The 20,700-nt window shown below is 37.3% G+C and overlaps 1 protein-coding gene across 7 annotated transcripts in view; it reads right to left on the bottom strand.

Annotated features, from left to right (window-relative positions):
* The window catches only part of SPIRE1 (spire type actin nucleation factor 1), a 203,265-nt gene that overhangs the window by 31,827 nt on the left and 150,738 nt on the right, over positions 1-20,700 (bottom strand). For 4 of the 7 annotated variants that reach the window (XM_046025412.1, XM_046025413.1, XM_046025415.1 and 1 more), the window contains 4 exons: positions 18,067-18,153; positions 17,279-17,408; positions 8,158-8,199; positions 646-818 (listed from right to left, as the gene is read on the bottom strand). In XM_046025412.1, coding sequence (XP_045881368.1) covers positions 646-818; positions 8,158-8,199; positions 17,279-17,408; positions 18,067-18,153 — 432 coding nt within the window. The remainder of the gene's footprint in view (positions 1-645; positions 819-8,157; positions 8,200-17,278; positions 17,409-18,066; positions 18,154-20,700) is intronic. The other 3 variants (XM_046025414.1, XM_046025417.1, XM_046025418.1) reach the window with 1 other exon arrangement.

Below are 20,700 nucleotides of genomic sequence, written 5' to 3'. Positions count from 1 at the left end.
GTCCCTAAGGGAAGAGGGAGGCAAGGATGTAATTTCATTTTACAAAGTGGAGATACACAATACTGATGCTGTAGACAAAGGGCTGGAGAGAGACTTGGGAAGCACCAGCACCCTGAGGGTTTCTGGAAAACAGACAGGACGTGCGAGATCTTCCTCCAAAGCGCAGCAGGAGAAAGATGAAATCTGGAGAAGCCTAGCAGAGTTTTCTTTTGCAGACACATCCATTGGTATTACTATTACTGAAAGAACAAGCTTCACTATGGGTAGGTGTGTGTGTGAGAGAGAGAAGAATCCATGGAAAAATACTTTTCTTTTTCCTTTCCCAAAACAAAGGGAAACATCCTAAAGATAATACGTTTGCATTTTTTAAACTTATTTTTAGTACCACCGTAATCTAAGACCATACAAATACTTCTGAACTTACTCTATCAACTATGACCACTGTACTGGTCTTTCCCAAAAAACAGTAAGTAACCCACTGTTTCATTTCCTGCTAAACAAATGAATTTAAATCCCAACTTTATTGGAAAGATGGAAAGAGATTAAGCAACAACCAAGGCCACATGGCTAGTAAACGAGGTCAGAGAGGGCTTGCACTCTGAACATGGAGTCAAATGGTGTGAACCAGGCAGTCATGGGACTGACCTCGGAGTCAGAGCTGTCCAGCTCAGCCAGGGTTGGGGCTTTGAGGAGTTTCTTCCGCTGCAAAGGCACGTGCTGTGCCGCACTCAACCCATTTTCTTTCGTTTGTGATACTAAACCTCCATTCACCATCGAAGATTCCACAGCATTCTTTGGAGATTCAGGGGTAGTTACATCTGGTAAAAGAAAGGCAAAAGCTTACCTTTTCTCAAGCTAAGAAAGGTAATCAGTAGACCAAATGCACTTTCCCAAGTACCTGCACTTGGGAGCACAAACCACACAAGCCAGGTGACATGGCATTTCCATGTCACACAAATACAACACAGAGGCTTGATATGATAATGCCTAGATATATAAAACATTTTTGTTAGATATTAACTGTCAGGTTGAAGAGAACATTTACATGAATACTAGATTCACATTTATACACTAGAATTTAGAGCTAGAAGGAATCCAGATACTGACTATAACTTCTTAATCTTGCAGAGACCCGAGAGGCTAGTTTTACTTTATAGTCTCCAAAGAGCTAGTGATGGATGGACCAAAGTAGTGGCATACACAAAGCCATAGCAGGCATATGGCTTTAAGATTTGAGAATGGTCTAATTTAAAAATCAAAATCGTGAATAATCTATAGTTATATAAACATGAACACAAAGAACCTGGGATACATTTGCTTTGATAAAGCTGATTTAGATGATCCAGAACTCAGATCTGGGTGCGAAGGCAATACAACAGATCAAAGAAGTGTGGCAGCAGAGCCCAGAGTATGCGATGTATGAGTACAGAGCATGGGGTCCATAGAGTATGTCATACAGCACAGAGAGTATAGTGCACAAGGTACACAGAGCACACAGGACAGACTACGGAATATACAGGATATAGCATACAGTACAGAGTATAGGATAGAGTATATTTTTTGTAAGTGAAGGAATTTATTTTGAATATGCATATTATTCATTCAATTTAATTTTTCATAGCGCATAGCTATGTATGGAAGTATACAAGGAGAAATAAACATTAGAAATACCTGAGGATGGAAGTATATAGGCAAAGAACACACTCAATGAACAGGCTTAGAAGCATCACAGGACAGCATCCATTAGGAAAGAATGACAGCCATGCAAAAAATCTATCCAAACCACAGCAGGCCAATGCAATCAGTATAAGTTATAGCTTCTTGTACAGGACAAAAGTATCCGTGTTCTTTGGATTGAAAACATAATATAAATAAATATGGCTTGGTTTTTATGTCCAAGGCACAAATCATCTATAGAAGTAACAAGTGCGGATGCTGCATGTGACAAGAAAACATCAAAGGCCATAGTATATAATCTAGAGTATGTATTACAGAGGGGAGTACAGAGAATACAGTAGTACAGGGAGTACACAGAGCACAGTGTATACTGTATAAAATACAGACTAGACACTAGAGCACAGAGTATAGAGTACAGATCGCAGAACACATGTGTGTGTATAGTAAGCGGTATACAGTATACATAGCATGCAGTATATAGCGGTCACAGAGTACAGGGCATAGAGTATACAGAGCAGTGTAAAGACTACATATAGAGTACAGAGTACAGAATATATAGTACAGAGTACAGACTAGAGAGTACAAAGCCTACGTAGAGTACAGAATACAGAAGAAGAGTATTGAGTACATAGTACAGGGAACAGGTTATAGAGTTTAGAGCACACAGCACAGAATAGAAAGTATGGAGTATATAGAGTACAGAATATACCTTACTATAATGTAAGATGCAGATGATTTGGGTTCAAAGTCTAGCTCTGACGCTACCTGTCTGACCATGAACAAATTGTCTAACCTCTTGTTTCATCATCTGTAAAATGGGCCTAACAACAGACATCGGCTCCTTTTGAAGATGAAATGAACAAATGCATATAAAATACTTACTCAATACTGTGTGTACTAAAGGCAACACACAATAAACGTTAATTACAGACACTGATTTTTACCTCCATTTGTAAGTAAATCGAGGCTCAGGGAGACTCAGCCAGTCACCCAGCTAGCGTGTGGTGCAGCTGATACTTGACTCCTTGTTGGTATTGATTCTAAAGGCCACCTTTTTGCCCTTGTACACTGTACTCATTCTTTCAATGCAAGTGGAACCAATTTAAGGCCACCTTTTTTCCCTTGTACCCTGTACTCATTCTTTCAATGCCAGTGGAACCAATTTTCTTCAGTATTTCAAATGATGTGTCAAACACAAAGTTTAAAACTAACAAATTAGATCGCTTCTCGGCCTTTTGGTTAAGGTCAAGTGTAAAACTAACAAATTAGAGCATTTAAAAGCAAAAAAGAGAAGTCACCGCATAATTTAATTTACAGACCAACAACACGAAACTGATCTTTGCACATGGAACAGTCTGTGAAACTCCTGCAGTTGAAGGTAAAGGGTACACTAAGCATGAAAGTGAAATAAGACAGGAGGGAGGGAGGGAAAGCACTGTAACTGCAGTTACTGTAAAATAGAGCAGTTCCCTCCCAACATACAATTTTTATACACTTGCACTGTAAGCGGTGGATTTCCAGGAAACATTCAGTGAATAAGCATGTTCTAGTATAGCCTTACTTGACATTATTAAAACAACCACGTAAATTATTATAAATGATATGCATCTAGGTTAATATTTATACTTTTTGCTATTTTTAGAGATCAAGAAGATCAGAGCACATGCCCTTGTGAATGAGAAGAAAGGGTCTGAGTAAGCAAGGAAGGAGGGAGGAAAGGAAGAGAAGGAAGATGGGCAGATCTGTCAATCATTTATTTAACACAGAAATTTTCATAAAAAATTTGACAAGACATGTGTTACTTTTCTTATTACCCTTCCAGATGTTAAGCAGCCATAACAAAAACATAACTGGGGGAGAGGCTGTGCTGAGGGGGACTAAAGGGCAAAAGCAGCAAATTTTTACACAAATTTAAAGGTTAAAAGCTTTAAATAAATCTTTCTTAGGGGGGTGTAGAGAGCAGTAGGCTGCCACACTTCACAGAATAATTGAGAAGTTCTCCAGAAAGCAAAGAAGGAAAAGATTAGGCTAACTGATTATTTCCTATTCAAGAAAAAAGGTAGTGTTGAAATACAGTATTGAAGCATATTTTAAAAGATCTTATTCTATAGTTTATCTTATTTTATACACTTCCTATAGAATTGCTCATGTTGTTGTAGGTGTTAGCTTTCAAGAGAAAGCACACAGTTAAAACACACACATCTTTGTCTCCTCTTAGCTGTCCAGATTCCAATCCAGTTGCCCACACTGCAGGTACCATAAGAAGGGAAACCGTCAGCTTTCCGAGGTGGGTCTCACGTTTCCATTCCTCTAAGAGCTTCCCTATGGCTGAGACCATGTGCATGGAGGAATACTGAAAGTTTTAATGGTTATATATTTAATGCTTCAGAAAAAATTATATCAGATGTGTGGCTTTATGGATGTTTTTCCTTAAGAAAATTTTTAAATAAAAGGTCATTGATAGTATATTAAAATAATTTAAATAATGCTGGAGGTACTTAAAGCCTGGCAAAAATCTGACCTGAAGTTTAGGGAATACTGCTGAGTGACTGTGGCTGTCGTGAGTTCATTTCATTCTCAATGCAGGAGATTTGAGAAATGACCCAATAGCTCTCTACTTGTCCGAACACTACTATGAAGCTGATAATTGTATTTGAGCTCATTGACTGAAACTGAACTCTTTGACTGAAATAATAACCTTGTACTGAATTCAAAGCTTTGAGGTAAATGGAGTTGATTAAAAAAATTATGTAATGGGTTTCAGGATGATCTCCACATTTAAGACTAAATACTGTGTGTGATTTTACCTCATACTATATATTTGTAAAAGACTCAGTGGAACATATCTTTAAGAGAAATTTTTAAGTAGTCTGATTACTAATAACTCTCTGTTCCAATGAAGAAATCCTTATTATTACTTCAATGTATCAAGTGAGAAAACCAAGGATTTGACTAAGACTTTATAGTTCTACGTAAGATGGAATGTCTTGAGAAAAAACTGGTGGTATTTATAAATAAGCAAAAACATTTAAGATGTTAGATATGGCTTCAAAAGTCACATACCTCAGGTTCAATCTAAAATGCATAACCATGATATTAAATACTTTTTGTAATATCTTTATATATGTTAGATTCACCCAACAGCTGCCTTACTTGGTTGGAGGAAATATGACTGTGATAGAGATTACATATTTATTATTTGCATTGCAAAAATAAATTACACTTACCTTAAAGTTGAATGGATTGTTAAGATTTTCCACTAGGTATTAATATTTCTAAGACATACGTAAGCAGCAGAATATACTTCATTATGTCTTATTCTATATTTAAGTTCAGAGGCATTATCTATACAATACATTTAAATACTTGCTCCTTAGTGTGTTAATTTCCCAACTTCGAGAAGAACTGTATTCCAATCTTTGCATTTAGGTTAAAAGAATGGATCAATTTTTTCCATTTATTATCTGGGATATTTTGATTGATTAGTAAAAATGCAACAATGAAAACAAAAATAGCTAGCACAAGAAATTGAGAATGAAGCACGTGGAAATCATGAAGTGCACTGAAAGTAGCAGATGAAAAGCAGCTGAAAGCCAATACGATTTTTTGCTACTCTTCTACATCATGGAGGTTAGGAGCTTTCCTCCCAAATCAGAAGCCACCATAAAACTTATAAGAACACAAAATACACTTTTGTATAAAGTGTGTGCGGGCATGCAAACTGTCCAGATCAGCCACCTGCGCTTAATTTATGTTAGACAACAGTCAATGTGTTTAGAGAGCCAGCCACTTCCCTTGTAGTCCAACTGATGGAAACATCTCCAGAAAAAGACACAGTCTCTAAAATATAAACTGCCAACTTTCGGAGATTATCAGTAACAAATAGGTACCAAAACATTTCTGAGTTTATTTTCCAGAACATTTTGGTAAAGTTTTTCTTTTTCTTTTTTTACAACATTTACTCTGCAAATGGTTGTAAAATAAAAATTTTCAAATGGATAAAGAAAATAGAAAAAGCTCTTCAGTGGTCAGTCAAAAGCAGTAAGTGAAGACTGTGAAATATTCATCTGAGTTTTTTAAAAGCACAAGTGCCAGTGATACCTGAGACTTACAAATATAAACAGAAATTTAAAAACGGTTGGGAACTAGTCAGCAATTGGAAGGTGCTCAGTAAATTTTCATAAGCAGAATAAGATACAAGAACTATTTGGCTCTTTAAATACGAATTTGTATATAAGCTATGTCAAAAATTCCAGGGCATATGAAATAAAACTGGAAGAAAAATATTAGTGTCAACATTTTATCTCATTTTACATTCAAAACAACTTCCAGGGGCATCTGCGTGGCTCAGTTGGAGTCTGCCTTCGGTTCAGATAACGATTCTAGCGTCCTGGGATCGAGCCCCAGATAGAGCCCCACATCTGGCTCCCTGCTCAGCCAGAAGCCTGCTTCTACCTCTACCTCTGCCCTGCCCCTGCTCATGCTTGCGCTCTCTCTCAAATAAATAAAATCTTAAAAAAAAAAAAAAAACCCAGCTTCCAAAATGAAAAATTCTAACTTGCAAAGTATTTTATTTGGATTAAGTTGGCTTTGAAAATTCACTCATATATAAAAGCTCCATTTAAAAAGGGACTGATATAGAGATCAAATTTAGTCATTAATGGTTATGTTTCACTATTAATCGTTGTCCATTTAACAGCCGGGATCTAAACTTGTACTACAAACCCAGAACACACTAATTATACAGCTGATCCTTGAACAAGGCCAGGCAGGAGTTAGGGGTACAGACTTCCACCCCAGTCAAAAATCTGCAAATAACTTCTGACTCTCCAAAAACTTAACTACTAATTAAGCCTACTGTTGACTGGAAACTCTACTGATAATATAAACATCCAACTGATGCATATTTTGTATGTTATATGTATCATATGTGTGTGTGTGTGTATTCTGTAATCTTACAGTAAAGCTAGAGAAAAAAATTTTTAGAGAAAAGAAAATATTAAGAAACACATAAGGAAGAGAAAATGCATTCACAGAACTCTAGGCACATTTACTGAAAAAAATCTGTGTACAGGCAGGTCAGGCCAGGCTGGAGGCAGCAGTGGGCCTGGTACCATGATGTATGTGATATTTTGCAGCCTGGGGGCTTTGGCAGAGTCAGCTGCCTGGTGGGCAGGCAGTCACAATGGCCTGGGGATGCAGTACAGCTGCCCCATTGGCCTGCAAGGGCGGCCACCCATGAGTGGGAGGGGTGGAGTCCATACTTGGCCCCAGGCCTGCAGCAGCCTGCACAGCCCCTGAGCTCCGTGCATGGAGTACTAGGGAGCAGGGGTGATGGGCATGTGGGCTTCCTGTGCAGCACGATCCTGCTCTCTGGGACATGCCTTGCTTCAGCTCAGCATCCTGTCCATCAGCCCTGGGTGTAGACCACCCTGTCAGCAATAGGGGGCAACCTGCATGCTGTTCAGTCTTGGGTCCCTGGGAGCTGCTGACAACAGGCCTCCCTGGGCCGTCAGGGGTCCTCGGAGGGCAGCAGGTTAGTTGCCTTCCATTTGGTCCGATGAAGACTGGGGTGGACAGTTATAAATAAATGTGTAGCTTTTGCCATCAACTCTTAAATAAAAAACAATTCCTATAAGTGGATACGAGCAGTTCAAATCCATGTTGTTCAGGGTCAACTGTATTTTACAACCAAAGCCATTAGAACATATCTGTATTTTTATACCCTCAAACATCGCTAAGAAGCATTCACGACCAGGCTCTATCCAGAGGGAGTCCTGGGACACCAAAGACAGCTCCTGCCTACCAACTGAGGAGCGGTGATCCTCAGAAGAAGCTGACAGCTTTGACTCTAATTACTTAAATATCTGAACGCTTAAGAGATTAAGTGCCAAAACTTTGTTTCTTGAAATTTGTTTCTATTCTCTTAAGGCAAATCTCTGTTTTAGATTTTGACATCACTGCTGTAGAAGAGTGTGGGTGAGGGAGCGCCTGGGTGGCTCAGTCGGTTAAACATCTGGCTTCAGCTCAGGTCATGATCTCAGCGTCCTGGGATGGAGTCCTGCACTGGGCTCCCTGCTCAGCCGGGAGTTTGCTTCTCCCTCTGCCCCATCCCCTGCTCGTGATTTCTCTCTCTCTCAAATAAATAAATAAAATCTTAAAAAAAAAAAAAGGGAAGAAGAAGAAGAAGAGTGTGTGTGAGAAACAGTGATGGTAAGGATGGGCAGTCAAATTCCATAAACACAGGGATGGCATAATGATTCTTCTATAATCACTCCTAGGCAACAGATTTATTATTGTTTTAATTTTTTTAAGCACATGGTTTTCAAATAAGCAGAATGTTTTATCTTACTGACCACAGCTTAGAAGAAGCCTTTCAATTTTCTTCTTTGACATGTTTGGACAAGCAGATGAATGAAATGTTTTCACAGAAACCACAAAACCCACGTCAGGTGTGAAAGAGCTTTTTTTTTGTTTTACCTGACAAGTCAAAACTGTAAGACATGCTAAGTGGCCGCATTGCTGAAAAAAGAAAACAAACAATAAAAAGAAAATAATTCAGCTATTAGGAATATACAGGGAGGACAAAAAAGGGAGGAGGATTCAAGAAGACCTGTAATGGCACATTTCAGACTTTAAGGCAGAAGGTAGCGTAAAAATTGGGAACACAACAAAACCATGAGTCTTAGTTTCAATTATATCACTAAGACTTGAAATGGAGTAACAATAAAAGAAAAAAAAAACAACTTTTTAAAAAACATGTTAAGAATGACAGCATGATACAGATACAAAACATTTTAAAGAAACATAGTATAGGATTTTGGCTTAAATATAACATGATTTTAGGGTACAAAATGTTTTAAATTTAAGAATAAATGGGTTCTTAAGTAATTTATTTCAGGATGAAAATCTGACCAAAATCTCTGCCCAAGGTGAAAACTTGATAAAAAAATCTCCTTTTGGAACTAGCTTCACAATGCATCACTATACGGCCAATTGTAGGCAATACAATCTAGCAGCTGCAGAGAGGCCCCAGGAGTCAGAATGTCCGAGTTTGAATCTCAGCTCTGCCACTTACTAGCAGTGTGATTCTGGGAAAGTTACCTAACCTCTCTGTGCTTCAGTTACTTAATCTGTAAAATGGGAAGAATGGCATTTATCTCATGAGATTGTTAATGAAGATTAAATGACCCTACCAAAAAAAAAGGTGCTTGCACATAGCAAACACTGCTTCACACATAGAATTTCAATAAATATGATTTCTTAAAAACAAACTTATTTATTTCCTATTGAAATAATTAGTCTTAAAACTTTTATTATATATGCTTAAAACCACTGAACTGTATACTTTATATGGGTGAATTTTATGGTAGATAATTTATGCCCCAATAAAGGTATTTTTGAAAAAGCTAACTATAAAGATTTGATTAATTTGGATATTCATGACAGTGAAGTTAACTATTTTTGCTGCAGCCCCAAATTCTTTTTGTTTTTAATGAGGAAAATTTTAATACATTTTTGAAAAACACAAAAGTAGACATGAACAAAAGAAAAGACATATCCTGTTATAGGATAAGATTAGCCAAATTCATAAACTTTGGATGGCAATTCTCCAACTTCATTTTATAAATACAAATGTGATCCCAATTTTATTATTATTAATTTTATTAACATGTGATATATTATTTGCCCCAGGGCAGCCCAAAAGTTTTAACAGTACCATCTCTTCTATAACCTGGGCTGAAGGAGGACAGGCATCTTTACGATCAGAAGATGACAGAACCTCAGATACAGTGGGGAGGGAAGTATAGGCATAATGGAATGTCTCCCCCATTCATGTCTTTCAGGTAGATGGCCTGTAGAGTTCTAACACCTAAATTTAATAGACTGTAAGTACTCTCAATATGTTTTTTTTTTTTTGGCAGATTTTTAAAAGAAATAATTTATACTTAAAATCCAAAATCTCAACACACTATTAAAAAAAATGATGTGAAGGGTAAAGCATTGGGTTAGATCCCAACTACAACTAGGCAAGATGTTGGAATCATAGGTAGCTGTTTTTAAAAGCACTTATGTCAACAAAAGAGATGTATGTCTTAAAGGGGACAAATAAAGCAATTATTTGTTGACAATCATTGTTTGATGACCAAGAAATAATATTTTAAGTATTTCATTCTAGTAAGTAAATTAGGATGTAACCTTTAAATAAGCATCTTACTGTTTTAGTTATCTCACAGAAAAGTAGTTAGGAATTTTATACTGATGAGAATAATCCTCCACTCACCACTTTAAAAAAAACCTACATTTCTTGTAGAAACACTTTTCTAGACATATCTCCTCACGTAAGGGACATAAAAGCAAAAACAAGCTAATGGGACTACACCAAAATAAAAAGCCTTTGCACAGTGAAGGAAACCATCAACAAAACTAAAAGGCAATCTACTGAATGGGAGATGGTACTTGCAAATGATATAACGGATAAGGGGTTAATACCCAAAATATATAAAAAACTTAAGTAACTCAACACCAAAATCCCCAAATAATACAATTAAAAATGAGCAGAGTTTACAAATAGACATTTCTCCAAAGAAGACATCCAGATGGCCAACACACACATGAAAAGATGCTTACCATCACTCATTATCAGGGAAATGCAAATCAAACCCACAATGAGATATCACTTCACACCTGTCAGAATGGCTAAAATAAAAATATAAGAAACAACAAATGTTGGCAAGGATGTGGAGAAAAAGGAACCCTTGTACACTGGTGGTGGGAATGTAAACTGTTGCAGCTACTATAGAAAACTGTATGCAGGTTCCTCAAAAAATTAAAAATAGAATTACCATATGATCCAGTAATTCTACTACTGGGTATTTACCCAAAGAAAATGAAAACATTAATTTGAAAAGATATACGCTCCTCTATGTTTACTGCAGCATTATTTACAATTGCCAAGAAATGGAAGCAGCCCAAGTGTCCATCAACTGATGAATGGATAAAGAAGATGTGGAGTGGATAAAGAAGAAGTAAAGAAGACGTGTGTGTTTGTGTATATACAGCCACACAATGGAATATTGTTCAGCCATAAAAAAGAATGAAATCTTACCATTTGCAACAACATGGATGGATTTAAAGGATATGATGTTAAGTGAAATATGTCGGTTAGAGAAAGACAAATACCATATTTGGAATTTAAGAAACTAAACAAATGAACAAAGGAAAAAGAGACAAAGAAAAAAGATCCTGGTGGTTACCAGAGGGGAGGTGGGTGAGGGGATGGGTGAAATGGGTGAAGGGGACAAAGAGCACATTTAACCTAATGAGCACTGAGAAATGTATAAAAGTGCTGAACCATTATATGTACACCTGAAACTAATATAACAGTGTAGGTTAATTCTACTAGAATTAAAAATACCTACCTATTTAAAAAATTCTGCATTTCTGTAAAAGGCATCCAAATCAGCAAAGAAGTCAAACTCTCACTCATCACAGATGACATGATCCTCTATGTGGAAAACCCAAAAGACTCCACCCCAAAATTGCTAGAATTCATACAGGAAATCAGCAAAGTCACAGGAGATAAAATCAATGCACAGACATCAGTTGCATTTCCTATACAATAACAACGAGAGAGAAGAAAGGAAAATAAAGGATCCCATTTACAATTGCACCAAAGCCCATAAGATACCTAGGAATAAATGCTCATGGATTGGAAGAACAAATACTGTTAAGATGTCTATTCTGCCTATAGCAATCTATACATTCAATGCAATCCCTATCAACTTTTTTAACAGAACTGGAACAAATAATCCTAAAATTTGTATGGAGCCAGAAAAGACCCTGAAGAGCCAGTGGAATGTTGAAAATGAAAAACAAAGCTGGTGGCATCACAATCCTGGACTTCAAGCTCTATTACAAAGCTGTGATCATCAAGATAGCATGGTACTGGCACAAAAGCAGACACATACATCAGTGGAACAAAATACAGAACTCAGAAATGGACACTCAACCCTATGGTCAACTCATCTTCAACAAAGCAGGAAAGAATGTCCAATGGAAAAGAGTCTCTTCAACAAATGGTGTTGGGAAAACTGGACAGTCACATGCAGAAGAATGAAACTGGGCCATTTTCTTACACCACACACAAAAATAGACTAAAAATGGACGAAAGAGTTAATCCATCAAAATCCTTGAGAAGAACACAGGCAGCAACCTCTGTGACCTCGGCCTGCAACTTCTTGCTAGACACGTCTCCAAAGACAAAGGAAACAAAGGCAAAAGTGAACTATTGGGCCTTCATCAAGAGAAAAAGCTTTTGTACAGCAAAGGAAATAGTGGACAAAAACAAAAACAACCAACAGAATGGGAGAAGATATTTGCCAATGTGGAATCAGATAAAGGGCTAGTATCCAAAACCTATAAAGAACTTATCAAACTTAACACCCAAAGAACAAATAGAATAGTCTAATCAGGCAGGGTGCCTGGGTGCCTCAGTTGGTTAAGCGCCTGCCTTCGGTTTGGGTCAAGATCTCAGTGTCCCGCCTTGGGCTCCCTGCTCAGAGAGGAGTCTGCTTCTCCCTCTCCCTCTACCCCTACCCCCTGCTCATCTCTCTCTCTATTAAATAGATAAAATCTTTTTAAAAAAATCCAATCAGGAAATAGGCAGAAGACATGACAGACATTTCTACAAAGAGGGCATACAAATCAATTGGCCAACAGACACATGAAAAAGTGTTCAACATCAGCATCTGGGAAATACAAATCAAAACCACAATGAGATATCACTTCACACCAGTCAGAATGGCTAAAATTAACAAGTCAGGAAATGACAGAGGTTGGCGAGGATGTGGAGAAAGGGGAACCCTCCTACACTGCTGGTGGGAATGCAAGCTGGTGCAGCCACTCTGGAAAACAGTATAGCGGTTCCTCAAAAAGTTGAAAATAAGAGCTACCCTATGACCCAGCAATTGGACTACTAGGTATTTAACCCAAACATACAAATGTAGTGATCTGAAGGGGGAACCTACACCCCAATGTTTATAGCAGAAATACCCACAATAGCCAAACTATGGAAAGAGCCAGATGTCCATTGACAGATGAGGGGATAAAGATGTGAGATACACACACACACACACACACACACACGCACACACACACACACATAATGGAATACTACTCCACCATTAAAAAAAAAAGAAATGGAATCTTGCCTTTGCAACAATGTGAACAGAACTAGACAGTATTATGCTGAACGAAATAAGTCAATCAGAGAACGACAATTATCATATCTCACTCATGTGTGGAATTTAAGAAACAAAACAGAGGAGCATAGGGGAAGGGAGGGAAAAAATAAAACAAGACGAAATCAGAGAGGGAGACAACCTTAAGAGACTCTTCATTATAGGAAACAAACAGGGTTGCGAGAGGGGAGGGTGTTGGAGGGATGGAGGACCCAGGTGATAAACATTAAGGAGAGCATGTGATATAATGAGAGTGGGTATTATATAAGACGGATGAATCATTGAACTCTACCTCTGAAACTAATAATACACTATATGCTAACAAAAAAAATTCATAGCAGAAACTTGAAGTTCAATAATCAAGATATTCTAGATGCAGAAATTATGTATTTCAAACAGAAAAGGGTTTCAAAATTTAACTAATATTCACTGAAGAGAAATAAGTGTTCTACCTCAAAATGCTGACTTTACAAAAGTGCTATAAATTTACTTTTTAATGTTTTTCTATAGAAAAATCTAACCATTTATTAATTATAATTGTTTATAACTAATTATTTTTAAGACTTCTATGGAGTAATATTACAATTAATCCTTGTAGAAGTAAATATCCAGTTTTTTCTGTCCCTAATCTGATTGATCTGATCATAGTATTTATACATGCATTAGTGAGAGGTTTTCAAATAAATATCTGTGAATCATAAAAAAGGCCTGCATTTCTGAATTCAAATACTATTGACTCCAGATTTTCCTAATTATACATAACAAATAAAAGATAACATATTCTCAAAGCACTTGCCAACCTTCTCTGATATCTTCTCATTCTGTTCTTCTCTGATATATGAATCTGTCTTTTGAAATAGACTGACTACTGCATAAGAAAGGGATGCTCTTATTTCTTGGAAGATGAGGTTTGGATCTTTTTCAAGCTCTATGTGCCACAAAGAGGAGAGAAATCAAGCATAACAGGAATTAAGAAGTTTATGGAAAAGATGTTTTTTAAAGGTATAATTTATATTTAAAACCCCAAACCTCAATTCAGTATGACATGTTGGGAAAAAGAAAATGATTGGACATGAACAGAAACTGATACATAAGAACAGTATTTTCAGACTTGACAGGGGAAAAAAATGCAGGGTCTGTCAAACAATAGGGAAATAAAACACAATTTAGCCATATCTCAGGGTACTCTATTTAATGACATGGGAAGATGTTCACATCACACACAATGTTAAGTGAAGAGAACAGAATACTGTGCATACAGTTCTCATCTCAGTTTCATACTGCACATGTAGAGTCACAGTGGATGGGTAACATTTCTTCTTTAAACATTGACACATTTGGGGCGCTTGGGTGGCTCAGTGGGTTAAACATTGACACATTTCCCCAATTTCTATAGTGGGATTCTGCTCACAATTAATTACATGGAGAGGAAACGTTATAAAAATATTTAGGAAAACTTCTCCTCAAGTTCATTCTGCCCACCTCATCCTAGTCAAACTCCCCAAAGTGAAACTGTATAGTAAGAACCAATGTAGATCTGCAGAAATCAACCCAAATTCCTTACTTTCCAGTAAGATTCAAGATCAGTTTGGATGCAGAATTGTAGAAGTAAGACTCTCACAGAATGAACAATCCATTTTCTGTAACAGCTCAATTCTGATTATTGTGAAACACCATTTATAAGATTAAAATAAAAAATAAAATAAGATATGCTCGCATCATACATTTGGTATTTATTTTTTTAAAAATTTATTTGAGCATGACAGAGAGAGACAGACAGACAGAGCACGCCAGCGTGCAAATGAGGGAAGGGGCAGAGCGACAGAATTTCCAAGAGACTACCATGCTGAGCACCGAGCCCGACATGGGGTTCCATCCTAGAAGCCATGAGATCGGGACCAAGAGTTGGTCACTTAACCGACTGAGCACCCAGGCACCTCTGATTATTCTCTAGTGGGTTTCCTGTTATTTAGCATCCAGTTTGTTTAAAATGGAACAGAAGAATATATATGTGACAAAGGCCTGCAATGACCCTTTCAAGCAATGAGGGTGTCCCCTTGACACTTAGAGGGACTGCCAGTCTCTCCCTCAGATGGCCTCACTAATGCCTTCTGATTGGCTGCTGTTAATGGTCTTGCAGCATGAACATGCATGACATTCTGTAGTCATTCTTCTGCAAGCATTTGCGGGCAGGCCTTATGCCTTGTTCATCTCTGCACCCCAGGAGATGACACGGTTGTTTAATACAAAGTAAAGGTTCAAAAACTATTGGAAAAGTGAAGGAACTATAAGTTAAATATCATCCACATTGTATAAGAACATTATGCCTAGCTTGTTCTTTTCTCTATTCTCCCATCCAAGTACTAACCAGGCCCGACCCTGCTTAGCATCCAAGAACAGACGAGATCCAGCGTGTTCAGGTTGGTATGGCGGTAGACTCCTTTCTCTATTCTGTGGGTACTTTCACTGAAGCAGACAATCTTTCAGCCTAATCACTCTGTACTGTAAATCACGAAGCTTATTTTTCTCATGGTAATATACTTATTTTGCCTCATGGTTTTGTTGAAATCTTTTCTTTTACCGCCATTGTTTCCTCTCAAGGTATACCAAATTTTAAAAATCCAGTCTTAAGCTAGCATCCCATAATACCACTTCCTTATTTTTCCACAGTGGTTCCTCTTTGAGGCTTTGTACTCTTTAGGAAACCAAGGAAAGCTATGGACCCTCTCTCCAGAAAAATGCACATACATACATTTTGTGAAATAAGCATATATTTTTTATATTTCTGAGGACTCGCAGATTCTCATCAGGCCCATTCGAGGACGCTCAGGATAAGAACTCTTGCTGCACATGGCTTCTATGTTTTAGATCACTATTATACAAATGCTTATATGGATTTGTCACTTAGCATGCTTTAAACATTATATTTTGGAGAGAACTCTTGCTGCAATAAAAATTAGACAGGGATAAACTGATACAACCGTTACTCACTCAGTAGATTTGTAACTGGAAGGTACATTAAATTACTTCAGGACCCATGGAATCACTTCTACAACAACGAACAGGACAGATGTGGGTCCTGCTGGCAAGAAGGTCTCAGGTAAAAGGGCTGAGAATTTAACAAAAGGATACCAACATGACATTACTGAAGAGCTCGAGGCTGGAAGCAGGGACAGCGGTCAAAGCTGATGTGATAAACTAGACAAAAGAAGATGACAGACTGGTTTAGGATAGTGTTGGGCTAAGAAAGGGGGAAAACTAACACAATCCAGAATCAGAAACATCAACAGGGATGACTGCTGGATAGAAGTCAGAGATGATGCGGAGGTTCTGCCTTGAGCACACTAAGATGGGGAAAGAGGAGAAGATGGTTTGGGAGAAAACAGATGGGTTCCCTGTCCTGCTATAGGCCCAAAGCTCACAGTCAGATGGATGAATGGGTGTGAGCTCAGCGAGATCGGTGCACAGATGAGAGCTTTATTAGCCAGAACAAAAACTATGGAAAAGGGTATAGTTGCTCAGAGAGAGGTGAGCCCAGAATAGAAATCTGAAGGACCAAGCAGAGTCTAAAAAGGCAGGAAAGAGATCAGTAGAGAAAACAAAGAGAGTGTGGTTCCTCTAACTGTTCAGATGTCACTATTATCTATTTTCTTAAAGGATGTTTCTCTGAATTCTTTGGGCATCTTTAATCTTACAAATAGGTGGAGAATTGTATAAACAAAAATGTTTATAAACATTTTATAATATGTTCTTTCTATAAATCAAAATCAATATGTGTTTATAGTACACATTAAAAACAATAAATAAATATAAAGGAAGCTTGGGAATAAGTTAGGTGGTTATCAAATAACAATCGATGTTTTCACCACATAATACTGTATCTTTAAAACCATAATTAAGATGACAGAAATGTGAAATAAAACTATTATATCATATTTCTAAAACATAATAGCTTTGTATAAAATTTATGAGGTATTTTGACCACAATCCTATTTAATTCTTACACAGAAGCCATAATTAAAGTACAGAGGAATTTTTATCTCCCTTCTGCCAATCAAGAAATCAACACTCAGAGAGGTAAAGGGGCTCTCCCAAAACCACAGTCTAGAGAATGGCAGAGCAATTCCTACTAGGCCATGACGTTCTCATGTAGTTCAATATCACATGGGAAAAGAATTTCCTACTCTCTTGAGTTTCAAGTATAAGCTTCGAGTAAGTGTATGTTTGTGTGAGAGAGGAAAAACACTGCTCTTAAACACTGCACCATTATGCCACTACTTTTTGCTGGGCTAGCTGGATAGAGACCCTGCTCCAAGTGGCGGAGGCTAGACCAGCAGTGCAGTAAGCATCAGACTCACCTAATCTGCTGCGTCTAATCTCTTCTGGTGAGACAGGCCGCAGCTTTCTTTCTGCTTTGATTTCTTCTAAGATTCTTTCATGGAGGCTCCGTGGCCGTGGTGGGGTGGGTTTCAGTTTTCTGGCTGAGACCTTAGGGGGGAAAAATGTCATGGTTATAGACTTCAGTAGTTGTCCTTAAATAATTCTTACTGAAGTCCATTCCTATAGTACAGTACTCTGAAATTGCATTTCATTGATTGCAGCACCGTTTGATAAAAGACTAAGCAATAGGGAGATTACTGGATCTCACAGTAACTTAGTCATATCCGCTCAACCAATTGTAAGGAGTCAGTTTCGCCAAAGTTATAATTATGTTCAAAATAGGCTATCAGGACAGGAAATCAACTGGAATGTAACCTATACTTATTTATTACTATTACTGTTTTTAAAAGTAACACTTTTGAGTAAATCATCACAACCCTCTTAGATTGCTATTGTTATCTTCTTTCTACAGTTGAAGAAATAAAGGCTCAGAGAGGCTGATTAATTTACTCAGGGACATGTGGCTACTAAACTGCACCATAAGTCAGGTTGTTTTGAGTTAAAATATCCTAAGACAGCCTTGTATTGAATAATTTCAAGTATTTTTTCTGTGACTGAAGAATATAACTTACAGTTAGACTTCATCATTCTGAAATAAAAGATCGGTGTAGAAACAACCTCGAGATCTGAGTTCCAGAGACCACGTCCTAGAGGAGAGCATATTGCTACAAGACCTCCAACCAAGGGGAACACTCAGATCACATACCGGATTTAAAGGGGGTCTTGATCTGATGAAGTCCAGGATGATTTCATGAGCACTTTTTTTTAACCGAGGGGGAATATCACCGTTGACCTGAAAGGAGACAAAAAATGCAAGATCCATATGACTATAGGATTATCATTATAAGTTTCTGGGTATAGCTGTTATCTACTGGAAGTGTACTTTGGCTCTACTCAAGATGTGTTCTGAATCAAGAAAATGGGGAATAAATAGCTGAGTGATTCAGAGCAAAAACAACCATGTAGAGCTGAAGAAAATACAAATTCATAAAGTGAATTATTAGTTCTAACACTTGGGGGAAATATATATTAGATGCATCCTTTCCTACAAAAAGTTTCTAAAATTATGAATATGAATGGAATAAATAATATTATACTTATTGTTTTATAACTTATAAAGCCTTTTACTTCTTACTTTCATCCTTGTACAAAACCTAGGAAGGACTGGTGACACGAGTCACATATTGTAGATAAAACTCAGGCTCATGTCAAGGAGGGTATCTGCCTCATTCACAAAATTAGTAAGTTCAAGAGTTTTGGTAGAGCCCTCATCTGTCCCTGATTCCTGCTGTAACGTACTCTCTTTTTATAGCAATGTGTTAGAAATTTTTACAAGCAATTTAAGAAAACCTCAGAAATCCACAAAAATTGACAATCTAAACTCACATTTTACCACCCCAGAAGGCACAGTTGTGACCATTTTGTCCCATTTATTTCCCAGTCTTAATATGAAAAAAATAGAACCTGCTAGGTATTTTCTGTCATGCTGCTCATGAAAGATGAATGAAAAAAAATGTTAACAAGTTAATAAATTTTTTAAAATGACAAATACCCAATACTCTTAAAATCCAGAAATTAGCATATTATTTGTATTAATGCACTGCCTGAAAAAATCTCCTTTCCCCCTCTACTTTGGAGACCTACTCTTTGGTTACCCCCTCATATTCTAATAACTTTATATTAACTTTGTTGGAGAGAAGAAAAAGATAGTTTGGTTATTCCTCTTGCATTGACAGTTGACTTTTTCTATTTTGATAAGTTAGAAATGTTTATGCTTCACAACTTATTGGAAATATTTAAATTTTAGAATTATTGTAAAATTCAGTAGTCTTTTTCAAGTTTTTCTTAAAGATTTATTTATTTATTTGAGAGAGAGAGAGAGAGTAAGAGCATGGTGGGTGGGGGCAGAGAGAGAAGCAGACCCCCTAACTAGCAAGGAGCCTCTGGTAGAGCTTGATCCTAGAACCCTGAGATAATGACCTCAGCCGAAGGCAGACACATAACCAAACCAACCACCCAGGCACTCCTCAGGTATTTTTGTAAGACTGTAAGATTTCAGGGTGTGGGTGGTTTTTTTGTGTACTCATCAACCTTAAATACTACTTTAATTGCTCACAAGTCATTAATCAGTTGGTTATTCCTCACTGCAGCTCTATGAGTTTTGACTTTTTGTCCATGTTGCTATTTAGTGTCTGCTGACAAATAACATTAAATATATATTTTTCAAAAGGGTCTGAACTGTCACTCCCAAGCACAGTCTGCTCCCCAAATGCGAACCCCTCTATCTGAGTTCAGTGTACGCGCCAATGCTGCTGTGACCTACATCCACTCTCTTCTTCCCTGGGCCACACCTCCCACCCCTGAATGAAGCCAGGATGGCCCATGGAACGATTTAGGAGGAAAAGCTGCTTGAACTGCTAGTACTTGGCTTAAGGAGAGCATGTCTGCTAGCAGCCGACCTGGAGGCCTAACGTGACATGACAACAACCCCCTACCTATGGATTTGGTAGTACCTAAGATTTTTTACAAAATCATTGTATGGAACAACTCTTGAACAGGATAATATATATCTTTCTAGCCATTTTTCACATGATTTTACTTCAATGTTTACTTTCCATTACAATACCAGTGTTTAGGGAATTGGTTTAAATAAGGCTAGGATTGTAAATCCTGTTCCCCAAACAAGCACGTAAGTTCAGTTTCCACACTGACAGAAACTATCCTGGATCCCAATTACAAAATGTGAGTCAGTGCTCATGAGGTAGATGGCAGAACAGTGTGGATGTGAGTCAGTGAAAGTCCTTACCAGGAGGAAAATATAACTTTGTGCTAATATCATTGTGCTGCTGACTCAATGAAATTATTTTCCTATAAATACACAACATATACTGAAACAAGCTCTGAGTTGCAATGATAAATGATTACCGCGTGAACATAAATAGTGGAGCCACAAGTAAATAAGACATTTATACAACTCGATCTCATTATCTGAGCCACAATGTCTTAACTTCTAAATAAAAGATGTTGTTTCTACATCTTCATTTTTAAAAGGTGAGTTATTTGAAGCTATTTTATGGGATTAAAGTATTTTACTCAGACATTTTGAAAAAAGCCAACTGAAATGTTTAACACTTCTATTACTTAATATTCTAAATAATATCCAGTATGGCTAAGCCACCAATTTCCAACATCAGCACAATTGTACCCAAAACAGAGGATAACTATGGTATGGTTATGGAGTTTAAACCTGAGGATTATAAAACATCTCAGCATAGTACTTCAGGTACAGATAGACCATCTTTGAAAAATCTCTGTGTTCACTCTTTATAAAAATATTTGT

Source organism: Meles meles, chromosome 12 (assembly GCF_922984935.1).
Source record: "Meles meles chromosome 12, mMelMel3.1 paternal haplotype, whole genome shotgun sequence".
Lineage (NCBI taxonomy): Eukaryota > Metazoa > Chordata > Mammalia > Carnivora > Mustelidae > Meles > Meles meles.
This window is presented reverse-complemented; position numbering and strand designations above follow the sequence as displayed.